Source organism: Rousettus aegyptiacus, unplaced genomic scaffold (genome assembly GCF_014176215.1).
Source record: "Rousettus aegyptiacus isolate mRouAeg1 unplaced genomic scaffold, mRouAeg1.p scaffold_m13_p_10, whole genome shotgun sequence".
Classification (NCBI taxonomy): domain Eukaryota; kingdom Metazoa; phylum Chordata; class Mammalia; order Chiroptera; family Pteropodidae; genus Rousettus; species Rousettus aegyptiacus.
The window spans coordinates 40,272,614-40,287,576 of record NW_023416285.1 but is presented as its reverse complement, the minus strand read 5'-3'; the positions used below and the strand labels follow the sequence as shown (position 1 = coordinate 40,287,576).

Below are 14,963 nucleotides of genomic sequence, written 5' to 3'. Positions count from 1 at the left end.
AAAAGGCACTTTTAAGGTTATATACAAAGCAGGGATCCAAGAAGCTTAGACACCACCTACTAGAAACCAAAAGAAAAGCATCTTCTTTGCAGCAGGCTAAAGAGAGACCTTTATATAATAAATCTTCTTTCTAGAAAAACAGAAGAATACTCTTCCATTAATGCCCAGGTGGAGAAATAGTCCATTAGACACCATGAACATCCAAGGTGACAAGGCATCTCATAAAGAAAGAGAAAAATCTCCATAAAATAAGCTTACAGACATAGAAATATGTGACTTAAATGACAGAGAATTCAGGATGGTACTTCTGAAAAAACTCAGTTAGATTCAAAATGAGTCATATCAATAATTTCAGGAATTGAAAAAACACCTAGATGAGCAGAGCAAGGAGATTGAAACCCTCAGAAAGAACCAAATGGAACTTCTGGAGATGAAGAACAGACCGCAAGAGGTGAAATGAAATAACAAGCTTGTGAAATAGAGGAAAGGATCAGTGATATTGAAGACAGAAATCTAGAAATAAATCAGAAGGAAGAAGGGGGAAATTGAAGAATAAAAAATAATGAAAGAGAAATACAAGAACTAACTGATACCATTAGGAGAGGAAACATAAAAATAATAGGCATAATCAAAAGCAAGCAAAAGGAGCAGGGATTAGAAAGCATTTTCAGACAAATAGTGGACGAGAATGTCTCAAATCTAAGAAATGAGCTGGAACTTGGAATTCAACAGAACACCCAATTATCTCAAACCAAAAATTATCAAAAATCAATAACAAAGATAGAATTCTCAGGGCAGCCAGGGAGAAGAAAATGGTAACTTATAAAGGAAAAATCCATTAGATAATCCTTGGACTTCTCAGCACAAACCTTACGAGCCAGAAAGGAATCAAATATTTAAACTATGAAGTGAAAAGAACTACTAGCCTAGAATAGTGTACCCCTAAGCCCTCCTTTAGGTATGAAAGAGAAATTAAGACCTTTCCAGATATACCAAACTTAAGGGAATTCTCCACTACAAGGCCTGCACTACAGGAAATACTGAAAGGGGTCAGCTCACCTAAAATAAAATGACAAAACAAACAAACAAACAAATGAATGAATAAATAAACAAACATAGTTAGGAGTAAAGTGACTATCAGGCAAATAGAAGCAGAGGAGTGCAACCCTTACTAAGAACAGGACATGATAAGCTTAAATCATAAGAAGAGAATTGGTATAGCAAGATAGTATGCATGTTCAGCATACAAAAGGACAAAATGAGATAAAAACAACTGAAAAAGAGAGGATCCAAAGATCCAAACTCGCAAAGAGGAATGGATATAAGGCACATGCAGAAGAAAATGGACGACTGTATATATATAACTATCCTTTACATATTTATAATGGTAACCACATGCCAAATATTCAGAACCATTGTGCATAACATAAAACAAGAAGGATCAGAGGGAAAACCCACAAAACCCAACCAAAATTAAGAAAACAGAAACACAAGGACAAGGAAGCAATGGAAACACTGAGCTACCAGAAAGCAAAAGATCAAATGGCTATAAAAAGACCTCGTATTTCAATAATCACCCCAAATGTAAATAGAAACCCTAAAGACTCCACGAGAACAGTACTAGAAATAACAAGCAAATACAATAAAGTTTCTGAACACAAAATCAATGTTCGAAAATCCATAGCATTCCTATACTCTAATAATGAAGTATCAGAAAAAGAAGTGGAAAAAATAATTCCTTTTGCAATTGCAACAAAAAGAATAAAATACCTAGGAACAAATTTAATGAAACATGTGAAGGATATATATAATGAAAGCTACAAGACCCTATTAAAAGAAATTGAAGAAAATGAAAGGAAATGGAAAGATTTCGTGTTCTTGAATTGGAAGAATCAACATAGTTAAATGACCATATTATCTAAAGCATTATACAGATTTAATGCAATCCCCATCAAAAGCCCAAGGGCATTTTTTAAAGAAATAGAACAAAAAATCATCAGATTTGTATGGAAACACAAAAGACTCTGAATTGCCAAAGCCATCCTGAGAAAAAAGAATGAGGCTGGAGGCATCACTCTGCCTGACTTCAAATTATACTACAAACAATAGTAATCAAAACTTCATGGTATGGGCAGTAAAACAGACACACAAACCAGTGGTACAGATTCAAGAGTCCAGAAGTAAACGCATATTTATATAGGCAAATAATTTTCAACAAAAATGCCAAAAACATACAGTGGAGAAAGGAAAGCCTCTTCAATAAATGGTGTTGGGAAATCTGGAAAGCCACCTGAAAAGGAATGAAACTAGACTGTTGTCTGTCACCACACAGCAAAATTAACTCCAAATGGATTAAGTACCTGAAACAATAAAATGCATAGAAAAAAAAAAAAACATAGGGACTAAACTCAAGGACTTGGACTTAAAGAGGATTTTATGAATTTGACCTCAAAAGCAAGGGGAGTAAAAGCTAAAATAAATGAATGGGACTACATCAAACTAAAAAGCTTCCACTCAGCAAAAGGAATCATCAACAAGGTAAAGAAAGAACCATCCGAATGGGAAAATATATTTGCAAGTAATGTCCCCAATAAGGACCTAATATCCAAAATATACAAAGAACTCATACAACTCAATAACAACAGAAAAACAAATGATCCAAACATGGGCAGAGGATCTGAACAGAAACTTCTCCCTAGAGAACATACAGGTAGCCAACAAATATTTGGAAAGATGCTCAACATCATTAGCTTTTAGGGAAATGCAAATCAAAACCACAATAAGATACCACTTCACACCAGTTAGAATAGCTATAATCAACAGGACAAGTAACAATAAATGTTGGAGAGGATGTGGAGGAAAAGGAATCCTCATACACTGCAGGTGGGGCTGCAGATTGGTACAGCCACTATGGAAAACGGTATGGAGGTTCCTCCAAAAACTAAGAGTTGATCCACCATATGATCCAGCAATCCCTCTACTGGGTATTTGCCCCAAAGACTTGAAAACCCATATCCAAAAAGTTATATGCACACTGATGTTCATAGCAGCATTAGTCACAGTGGCCAGGACATTGAAGGAAACAAAGTGTCCTACGATAGATGATTGGCTAAAGAAGCTGTGGTACAAATATACAATGGAATATTACTCAGCCATAAGAAGAGATGAAATACTGCAATTTGTGACAACATGGCTGGACCTTGAGATAATCATGCTAAGCAAAATAAGCCAGATAGAAAAAATTGAAAATCACATGCTATGACTTATATGTGGGATATAACCTAAAAGCAACAAATGAATAGGACAAACAGAAACTCGTGGACATGGACTATAGATTAGTGGTTACCAGAGGGTAGGGTGTGGGGGAGGAGGGAGAGTAGATGGATGGAGTAAAGGGGGTCAAATATAGGGGAGGAGAATGAGGGCGAAGTGTGTAAAGGGGATCAAATATATGGTAGCTGAAAGAAACTGGACTTTGGGTGGTAAACATAGAATATACAGATGTCAAATTATAACGTATACCTGATAATTATGTAATTGTATTAACCAATGTTACCCCAATAAATGTAATAAAAAAATAATATAAATAAATAAATAAATAAATAAAACTCTCATAGCAAAAAAGAAAAAATAACAAAATAAAATAAAACTCCCACAGAGTACATTTATTAATACAACCTCCAGGTGGAGCACTTTCTCTTTTCTCATTAAGGTGTTTCCATTAGTTTATTTCACAAATATTTATTGAGCATCTCCTCTGTGCCAAGAACTAAGTGTTAAATACAGCTTTGAATTAGACAAAGACTACTCTCAGGAGGCTAGCAATCTAATGAAGACAGATGATAAATGTGTATATAAATTTATAAATAAAATCATGTCAGATAGTAATATGTCTTATAATGAAATTACAGTGTAATGGGAAGATTCCTTGAGGAGATATCATTTTAGCTGAAAACCAGAGAATAAGTAAGAACTAGTCATGCAAAGACCTGAAGGTAGAGTTCTTTTTTCTTTTATCATGGTAAAATATTCATAACATAAAATTTAGCATTTTTAATGCCATAATTTATGTCATTAGTACATTCACATTTTTTTGCAACCATCACCATCATCCATCTTCAAACCTTTTTTTCACTTTCCCAAACTAAAACTCTGGTATCATTTAACACAACTCCCCATTCCCCTTTCTCCATTAAACATAACCACCATTCTACCTTCTGTTTCTATGAATTCGATTACTGTAGGTACTTCCTATAAGTGGAATCACACAGCATTTGTCCTTTGATGACTGGCATATTTCACTTAGCACAATGTCTTGAAGGTTTATACATGTTGCAGCATGTGTCAGAATTTTTAAGGTAAAATATTGTAACAATATTCCATTCTATGCATATACCGCATTTTGTGACCTTCATTTGTTGATGGACACTTAAATTTTGCTTCCATCCTTTAGCTTTTGTAAATAATACTGCTATGAATATGGGTATACAAATCTCTCTTTGAGTGCCTACTTTAGATTCTTTTCACATATACCCAGAAGTAAAAATGCTGGATCATATGGTAGTTTCATGTTTAATTTTTGAGGAATTGTCAAGCTGTTTACCATAATACCTACAACATTTTACACTCTTACCAGCAAAGCACAAAGGTTCCAGTTCTTCCACATCTATGCCAACACTTATTATTTTCCTTTTTTTGTTGTTGTTATGGCCATCCTAGTGGGTATGAAGTGGTATCTCATTGTGATTTTGATTTGCATTTTCCTAATTATTAGTTATTTGTATATCTTCTTGGGAGAAATGTCTATTCAAGTCCTTGCCCTTTTTAAATTGGGTTGTTTGGTTTTCTTGTCGAGCTCTAGGAGTTCTCCATATAGTCTAGATATTATTAGATATATGATTTGCAAATTTTTTGTTTCATTCTGTATCATTCTCTTCATAATGTCCTTTGATGCATAAAATTTTTAATTTTGATAAAATCCAATTTATCTACTTTTTCTTTTGTCGCTTATGCTTTTGGTATCAGATACAAGAATTCACTACCAAATCTGATGTTATGAAATTTTTTCCCTATGTTTTCATCTAAGAATTTTATACTTTCAGCTCTTACATTTATATGTTTTGTCTATTATGACTTAATTTTTATATATGATACAAGGTAAGTGTCTAACTTAATTCTTTTGCACATGGATATACAGTTTTCCCAGCACCATTTGCTGAAAAGGCTGTCTTTTCCCCATTGGATAGTCTTGGCACCCTTGTCAAAAATCATTTGACTGTACATATGAGAGTTTATTTTTGGGCTCTCTATTCTATTCCATTAGTCTGTATGTCTGTGTTTATACCAATACCACTGGAGTAGCAATTGAAGGGAACCAAAATTTTACCACTCTGAAACTACTTTTTAAAGATACTGATTTTAAGCTGTTTTTTAAGAAACAAGACTCAGAAGGAACCCTACACACACACACACACACACAACCACTTTCCTGCCTAAGAGATTCAGAAAGGAAAATCAACTTTAGGAAGGGAGCCTTGGCTAATTACCTTAAGAATCTACACCTAGCACAAATCTGTTAGCTTGGTACCCCATGTCCCATGGCTTCTGAGTTGCCTAGCAAGAATTTGCCTGCTATGTGTGTTCCACTCTTCCTCAATTATCTGTGAATTGCACATTCTCACTTCTGAAATCTAATACTCCATTCCCCCTTTCTCCTTTGTTCAAAAATGTCATATATAGCTAATGTTGCCTCACTGTCTTTGAAATGTTCATGCTTATGTGAATTCCCCATGTGCACATATTAAAACCTTGATTTTTTCCTTTTAATCTTTGTTAATTTATTAGCCCAGCTAGAAGAATTCAAAAGATTGGAGGAAAAGTAGTCACTATCTTTTTTAGTCCCCAGCAGGATCAGCAAACTTCTTCTATAAAGAGCCAGATAGTAAATATTTTGGGCTTCACGGGTCATTTGGTTTCTGTCACAATCACTTTACACTGCTATCGTAGCACTAAAGTAACCATAGACAATACAGACCATAGACGATCAAATAGGTGTGACTGTGTTCCAATAAAATTTTATCTGTAAAAACAGGTGGCAGGGCGAATTTTTCCCAGGGGTAGTAGTTTGATAGCCTCTGTACCAGGGATCACAGTTGGGCATTTTTAAAGGCCTGAAGGGAGGCCAGTGTGACAAGAACAAACACAAGAGAGGAGGAAGATGAGGCTTGAGAGGTAAGCAGGGGTCAGATCACGCACAGACTTGAAGACCATAGGAGGATTTGATTTATTCTCCCTCGCCCATTCACTCACCAACCATCCATCAAAGACCTATTAGGAGCTAGGGATTCTGACTACATAGGAGTTAGGCTCAGTCAAATTCACAGAGTTTTGATCTAGAGAAGAGGTGTAAGCCAAGGAGTCTTAACACAGAGTTATATTTTCTTTCTGAATCATGGCACGTGCTCCGTTTCATCACCTGAACCATGGGATCCCTGTAATGTAGGAAGGAGGCAAGAGAACTGAAATGTTAAATCAAGCTACATTTAGAGATTGTAATATGCTCATCAGCCCTGCAGGCAGACCATGAGGAAACCTGCAAAACAAAAGATTTCTGTTGGGATGCTAACAACCCATTTACCCACATCCTAAAGGGAAAAAAGAAAAAAACAGAGTACTTAGGTGGCACCTTATGAAAAATAAAATCATTCATTTCCTACGGCTAAAACATGGGGTACCTATAGAAAGAAGACTGGGAATTGCCAGCAGGCCTTTCAGGCCACATACTCTTATCTTTCCTCCCTGTATGTCCACCCATATCAAAGGAAAATGGGTAAACAAAGTCTTTAAATTATAACTCATAGGAACTAAATAATGACATATATGCTGGACTCCCTGACCCGGGGCTTATTCCCCTTGTCTAGGCCTTTTGTCTTTGCTTTCTCTTGTCTTTGCTTTCTCTTGTCTTTGCTTTCTCTTGTCTTTGCTTTTCCCCTTCTCTAATAAACTTTCCTTTTGACTCTAACTTTGGCGTGTATTTAAATTCTTTCTTGTGCTCCACTAAGAACCCTTTTCTCTCTCAGTACAGGGCTTGAGTTCCCCCTAATTAGAGAATTTGCCCTCTTCAGCCTCACCTGCTTGGTGCGTTGTCCTCTTGCCTTAGTTCAAGCCTGTGTTAATTCTCTCCAGGATAAGTGCAACAGTCTATTCAAACAGGTCTCAGTGTCTAGCCTCACCTCCTTCCAAGCTAGCCCCTTAGTGGAGCAAGAGACATTTCTAAAATGCAATTCTGATTGCACGCTCCAGTTTCAAACTATGTTGATGGCTTTCATCACGGCCAGAGTCAAATCCAAGTTCACAGATCATACAAGTAAAGACCTGCATGATCAGACCCTTCCAGCTTTTCAGCATCATTTGCTCTCTCTCCTTTTAGTGGTAAGTGCTAGTTGACACCCAGAATATCTACTCACACACAAACATAAGAACAAGTTTGACTCATGATTAAGCCCTGGGGTAACACCTACATCAAAGAGCATTTAGTATCTGTGTGGATTCTTGTTGGTGGTGTTTCTATCATAACATATCATTAAAAATTGAACAAGACTTAATAATACTAAGAGCAAATATATATGGAGATAATCCGTGCCAGTGCTGTTAAGTCACTTCTCACAACTTCCTTATGAGGTAGGCAATATCATTGAACCCATTTTACAGATCAGGAATCTAAGGCATAGAAGACTTACTTTCTCCAGGATCACACAGCTTTCATGTGTGATGGCATCGATATTCAAACCCAGGAATTCTAGCTCTATTATCTCTAATTAAACACACTAAGTGCCCTCACTAAACCATGAAGACACAATTTTGGATTACGGACTGAAGCTGAGTCTGTAGTCCAAAAGCGCAGCCACCGGATGGTGACACTGAGGTCATCTAGGATGCTTGTCAGAAATGGAAATTCTCAGACTCGAGCCCCAACCTACTGATCTAGGATCTCTGGACCTCAGACCCAGGAAGCTGATTTTCAGCAAGGTGATTTTTTAAGCATGAAAAAGTTTGAGAAGCCTTGCTCTTAAATATTCATCTCTAGGATTTAAAGCTCTCAATGGAGGCAAAGCTAAGACAACACATGTACAATTTTGATGAGAAAAATTAAAAACAAGCTTTTTTTCAATGCACAAAGGTGTCAAATTATGACATACAAAGAAAACCCTAGTACAGAACAATATAGACGTTAGAGGTCTTGTGAGGATGCTGAAGCACAGGATCAACCTGTACTTAGAGCTAATAGACCTAATGGTAAATCTGGCACACTCACTAACCAGCTGTGTGCGTTTTAGCAAATTACTTAACCAGAGTCTCAATTTCTTCATTGAAAGGTTAAAATAATAACCTAGACCTGTACCCCGTAATGGTTGTGAAAGATCAGTGGGATAATATATGTGACAATGCTTTGTATGGAAGGACAGTGTGGTGATTAAATTTCTTCTGCTGTAACTCTTTACAAAAGAATGTATATGTATTTTTCCTAATCCTGCTTCAGAAAAGATAGGATTTGGAATCTTGCAGTGACTTAAGAGAACTCTACTTCTATGGTGTAGGTTGCAGAAGATACACAGCTGGAATGAGGGGTTGCTCTGGGCTGGAGAAGAGAGGGAGTAGCCCCACCTAAGAGAATGGGGCCAGAGTCTTGGCACCATCTACTAGGTCCTTTAACGTCATGTTGTTCAACGTTGTTTCATTATAATATTGGTGAGATACCACAGAAACTTAACTCTTCTTTATGTCAATTAGCCTATGGTAAAATTGTTTTTGTTATACATAATTTTGCTTAAAGTCATAGAACCTGTCAGTGACCTGTCAGTGATGCGAAATGAAGACTTACTGTATATGTCCCAGAACTCATCTAAAGCTTTGCAATTTCTCCTGTACCAAAAAAAATTTAATTAAAACTTTCAATAGCTTAATATAATATTCAGCCCTGTTCATTCTTACTGCCTACCAATGGTTTGTATTATGTGGGTTATTTACAATAGCTTCTGTTCTGATTGATCGATCAATACTCGTGCCCCAAAGGCTGTTAAATTTTCTAATAACACTCCTGGTTATATGCAGTGAAAGAAAAGAATGTCGTTGGAAGCTTATTTCAAACTGAAGCGATTCCCCACTGTCTACGATGACTTCATGAGTTCATACTGGGCCTACTTCATACCTCTGATCTTTACTTCCTTTGAATAATGACAAATGGCTTCAGCATGTTTATTAAGACAACACGATTTATCATTTACCTCTTCTGGCTCTAGCACATTTCTTCAGTGAGGAAAATTCATGCTCCTGCTCTGGAAGAACTGCCATGCACCTGTGGGAAAGAATTCTATTTCTAGGCTGGTGTTTCTTTTATTTGCTTTGTGAAGCTGTGACTTCCTAAGCAAACACTCTCCTTTCTTTCCCCTTTTTACTTCCATTGCTATTCTCCTCCTTCAACAGACAGAATTGGTCCCCTTTCCCTACCTATTTATTGTTTTTGTTTCCCCTCGGTTTGTCTCTTTGGATTAAGAGCTACTGTCAGATTAAAATGTATTATTTAGGGCAATGAACTACTCAGTTTAAAGAGGAACATAGGCCTCTCACAAGAAGATAAACATATTAGTTATATTTCTTACTAAAATTGATTTTAAACAATACAATGGATTCATATGCTTTACAGTCTTCACTTCCACATAGTAGGAGGAAGACACCAGTTATTCTTCTAGAATGCACAATTTTTAATTGAAGCCGAAATGTTCAAAGTGATCACTAACCATGCCAGTGGGAGGCATGGTATGAATAAAGTCCAGTGGGAGGCATGATATGAATACTCAATCCCCAAATTACAAAAATTACAACAAGATTTCTGGCTCTGCTAAAAGTGGCGCATGCAATCTAAAAAGTAGCACATCTTTTCTCACGTGGGGTGACTTGGTTTACCACACCTAGGTACTGTTGAACAGAAACCCCCACACATAGAGATCCTCCATCAAAGCAGATACGACCAGGACAGGTACAACCAAGGATACCATTTTTTCCTCTCAGGTGTTCTGTGTAAATCATATGCTCAAGCAAATGCTTTCATTCTGCCTGCATTCCCCTAACCGCTTCCCCAAATAAGCAAAAAACCTAGAGTCTTTAAGGCCTTGTTTACTCATGGCATGGTTCCTGGACCAGCAGCTCTGAGGTCAACTGGGACCTTGTCAAAAATGCAGAATCTCAAGCCTACCCCAGACCCACTAAATTCTGAAAAGCCTGCTTTTTAACAAGATCTCCAGGTGATTCATATATTAAAGTAGGAGAAGTATTGATTTCAATGATACATTTTTTAAAACACATACCAAAAAAGAATTCTCTACTCAGTATGAATATTTGAAAAAACAAAAACAGGCAAATAATTCACCTCAATTATGACGTGTGATGTTGGCAGGAAAGCAGCCCAAACCTTAGTAGACAAGCAGTGGCGATACACTTGTAGGTCTTCTTATAGAGACTCAACCAAGATCCATGTCCCTTAAAGTCCAGGAACTTCTTTTTGCCAGCTCTCTGGAGGCAAGAGATGCATTAGAGGAAACTTATCAGCCCAGGCCAGTCCTGAAACACCAGGAGGACTGAGGCTTTCCAAAAATAAACTGGCCTTGAGAAAATGTCCACAGTGAAAAGAACAGTTCCCAACTCTCCTTGAGTTCCTCTTTACTCCATTAACTGGGTATTACCCAATTTCTTTCTCATCCACTAGGATTCAGACTGACAACGAATCAGCCTGGGATCCTGTTCCAGCATTCCTGGTAAGAGGATGGGGAACAGGAGGAAATTCACATGTCAGAGAGATATTTTTATATCTTTCTCTTTGTGCAACAGAATCCTGATGACAGCATCTCAATGCTAACAACTTTAGAAAGAATCAAAACCAATTCTAGCAAATAGTTTTGCTCGGTGTAAACTTCCTGTCTTTGACTAGCTCTGACTTAATTGGTGGTCTCCTTTCATAGGCTCTGCCCTCTTGCAAAAAAGTACAAGCAGGAAGATAACACAGATTGGGAAAGGAAGTAAAAAAGAAAACAAAGCAAGACAACATTAGTTTTCAGTGTAAAGGTTTGCCAGAAACTTGAAAAGAGAAGCTATATTTAGAACACACTATCCTTTTCAATGTTCTCCTTTTCTAAATGCCTATTAAATAGGCATTTTATATCCTGAAAACATAATGATGTCAAGTGAAATAATATGACATATACGAAGAGTTTCTGGTTCCACCCTTTACTCGCCTGACAAGTTGTTTTTTATCCAGGCCTTCCCAACTATAAAATGGTGATAACAGTAACGCCTTCCTTACAGAGTCAGCATGGTAATATCATGAGATACTGAAACGCTGATTATTGAATTGGCCATGCTGTAAGTTCTTTCTTTTTTAAATCACCATCCTGATTCCTCTCTCTACTGTGCATACCTAAGTATGAATCAAGTATTCAATAGATATTTCTTAAAATGAAAGTTAAGAAATTCCATCTATTTATTTTTATTATTTTTATTGTAGTAAAATATTTGTAACATCAAATTTGCCACTTTAATCATTTTTAAGTGTTCCATTCAGTGGTATTAACTACATTCACAATGTACTCATGAAGAAATAACTCCTCCAGGGTTTTTTCTAATGCAAGGATCACTTTTTAATTTGGGGGATCCCTCTTTTCTCATGGTAGTAGTTGCACCGTGAGTACCCCAGAAGAGACTATACATAAGGCCAAAAATAACACAGATAACTCTTTTTTATAAAAATTTGTGCTTAAATCACACAAAATACAATAAATCTTTGAAATATGCAAGATTATTCTTTATTCCAGATAGAAACAAGATTTAGCACAAGCCTTGGAATAAAATTGCTGTCATCCCTGTGGATATATCTGAACTTCTTTTAAATGTGTTCTACCTTTTAAACAGGTTAAATTCATAAGGCTAATCATTTCTTTTTGAAGGGAGGAGAGGAGCTAACATTTACTGATATCCATGGGTACCAGCGAGGACTTAATTTCATCTCATTCTTTATCATAAGCATGAATAAATGTGAAATTATTTGTGATATTACTGTGATAATTTTCCTACTTATTGGATGACTGACCATTTTGTTGTGACATAAGCATGGGTGAAGCATAGCTACCTGTATCTCCCTGCAATTTAATTGATTAAGGCGTGTGTGCATTATACTACTAGCACAATTGTCTGTATATAAGCAAGGCCTGGAAGGAAAAACCCAACCAGCACAAAATTACAAACTTCCTAATCAATGGCATATTTAAAAGAAGGCAGATATAGCTATAAAGATGGCAGAAATTTTATTCCAAGATTTATTCTAAACCAAATAAAGCTAAACTGGAAAATAACACGTTTAAGGATAATTAAAACATATATTAAAAATAAATAAATAACCATGATTCTAAGAATCAGCTAGATGCTGTTGGTGGAAAAAAAGGAATGTAAGACAGGGTTCTTGTCCTCCAGGGGTTGACATCAAGGTTAGGAAGACAAGACTAACACACAGGACCTAAAAACAGTGCTGGCTGAATGCCATACTGGTTCAGGCTGTAAGTAGTGGAGGAGAGCCCAGCACAGAAGCAGCAGATTGTGGACGTAGAATCCTTACTTCCCACTGATGTAGACCTATGGCTGACTTGGCTAAGGTAACCGAGTGAACCCTTAGTAAGGCTCAGAGTATCTAGGCTCAAGCCCTCATGAGTCCCACTTATTCCAGAACAGTAAATATTAGACAAGCCCTTGCTTAAGAAGTAACCAAAACCTCTTTTCCAATGAGGCAAAGTTAAGTAATTCCAATTTAGAGAACACATTGTTTTTTTCTGATAGAAGGTAATTAATTTTCAAATTTCCTCCCATGTTTCATGAAACATGTTATGTTATTAAATATCTATTTATGTTATTATTTGTGAAATGTTCAATATATTATTCGTTAAATATTAAATATTATTTTATATGATTAAATATAATATTAAGATAATAGTAATTCAATATGAGAAGGAAAAAAGGAAGGAAAGTAGAAAAAAAAAGAAGAGGAAGAGAAGGGAGGTAAAGATGAAAGAAATTAGAACCTAAATGTTTACCAGTAAGGTTAAATAAAATGTAACATATGCGTACAATGAAATATTATGAAACAGTTAAAAAGGATGCAATAGAAATATATGTACTGTCTTGACAAAGCTCTCCAAGACATATTAAAAAGCAAGTTGCTAATTAACACAAACCATACGAATGTTAAACCACATGCACACAGACAGACAGACACCCGCACACACAATCACAAAACTATGTATTTCTATATATACCCATCTCTGTGTGTAGTCACAAAGAAAAACCTCTGGAAAGATGTGACCGAAAATAGCAGCAATCTCTGGGAAGTATGGGACTAGGAAGTAGGAATTCTATGTTGAAAGCACACATCTCCATTGTTTAAAGACTTCCCTGTGTGTATTCATATACTTTCCTATTTCTCTTAGAGTAAAAGCCAAAGACTTTTACAGTCAGTATCTCCTATCCCTACTCTTCTGATCCCATTTTTTTCCTTTAGTGATTCTAATGTGGCCAGACCTATCTCCTTGCTATATCTCAACTATACGTCCATCGACCTACCACAGGGTCTTTGCACTGGCAGTTCCCTTTGCCTAGAATGCTCTCCCCCTATTTATCTATATGGCTCATTCCCTTTCTTCCTTAAAGATTTTTTTTCAAATGATAACTTCTCAATGAGGCCTACCCTGACCTCCCAACTTAAAATTGCAAGTCCATCTACTAGCATTCTTGATCTGCCTCATTTTATTTTTGTTGAGAGCACTTATCACCTTCTAATATATTATGTGATTTCTTTATTTATTGTGCTAGATTTTCTCTTTCCAGTAGAATGTAAGCTGTATGAGGACATGGATTATTTGTTTTGTTTATTGACATATTCTTAGTCCCTAGAATTATGCAATATACCAGTAGGTGCTTGATAAAATGTATTAACCAATTCACAGTTCTTCAGAAGAAAATATTCATGTATTTTTTGCTTACTGTTTTTAATAATCAAGATGACCACCTATCTTGCAAACAAAAACCAAATTCTAAAAAGTTAGAATAAAATTTTTGAGACCCTCCTGGGTTCTGTGGAACAAAATATAAAAACCTCTGGCTCAAAGCTAAATAAGACAGATTTTATAGGAAAGAAAGAAAAGCCTTCTATTGACCTGGCACACTTGCTAACAGTGCATATTATCTTACCCTGGAACATGGTTTTTTTCCAAACAACTAGGAATAAATGAATCATTCCGAGAAATCTCCACGAAATCCCCAACTATTTCTTTAAAGAGGCAAAGGGCCAGTGAAGGCCCCTTATTTCTTATAAGATCATCACTGTATCAAAGGTGAAGAATTATAGAAAAAATCATGTTTATTAATTTCTTGAGGCATCCTTTATTTTCTTAAAAAAAAAAATAAAATAAAAGGAAATCCCTAAGGATGTAGATGGAATTTTAATTCCCAGTCTTGTTTGAGGAGATATTGAACTCTCTGAAACAGGGAAGTAAGAAAGGTTTTAAACAGCCAGCTTCGTTCCCTACTTCAAGGAGTAGTGAAGTCTTTCAGCTAAAGGTGACTTTTATCAGAATTAGCAGCATGTAAGAAGGGAGAAAGCCACTTCAAATAAACAAGGCGAGGAGGTAGGGAAGGTATACTTTCATGACTATTTACAATGTGTCCTTCCATAGACTGTAATTTTTATGTGAGGAAGGGCATGATCTGTACCCCAGTACCTCAGGCAAATATTTCGCCAGTCCTATTGTTCCTCTGGCTTTGACTATTCCTCAGTGCTTGAGAGGTAGGAACAGAACATTTCTTAGCTTAGTCATTTGAAAACTATGGAAGGCCTTTTCTAGTACTCTAAATTTGTTTTGTTTTCC

The 14,963-nt window shown here is 36.3% G+C and overlaps 1 protein-coding gene across 3 annotated transcripts in view; it reads right to left on the bottom strand.

The window, feature by feature from the left end:
* The window catches only part of LOC107518948 (broad substrate specificity ATP-binding cassette transporter ABCG2), a 106,238-nt gene extending 95,323 nt beyond the window's left edge, over positions 1–10,915 (bottom strand). For 2 of the 3 annotated variants that reach the window (XM_036227717.1, XM_036227722.1), the window contains exons 1-2: positions 10,427–10,915; positions 9,285–9,355 (exon numbers count right to left, since the gene is read on the bottom strand). In XM_036227717.1, the coding sequence (XP_036083610.1) occupies positions 9,285–9,351 (67 nt within the window). In that variant the 5' untranslated portion in view covers positions 9,352–9,355; positions 10,427–10,915. The remainder of the gene's footprint in view (positions 1–9,284; positions 9,356–10,426) is intronic. The other variant, XM_016161099.2, reaches the window with a different exon arrangement.
* Between the last annotated feature and the right edge of the window lie 4,048 nt (positions 10,916–14,963).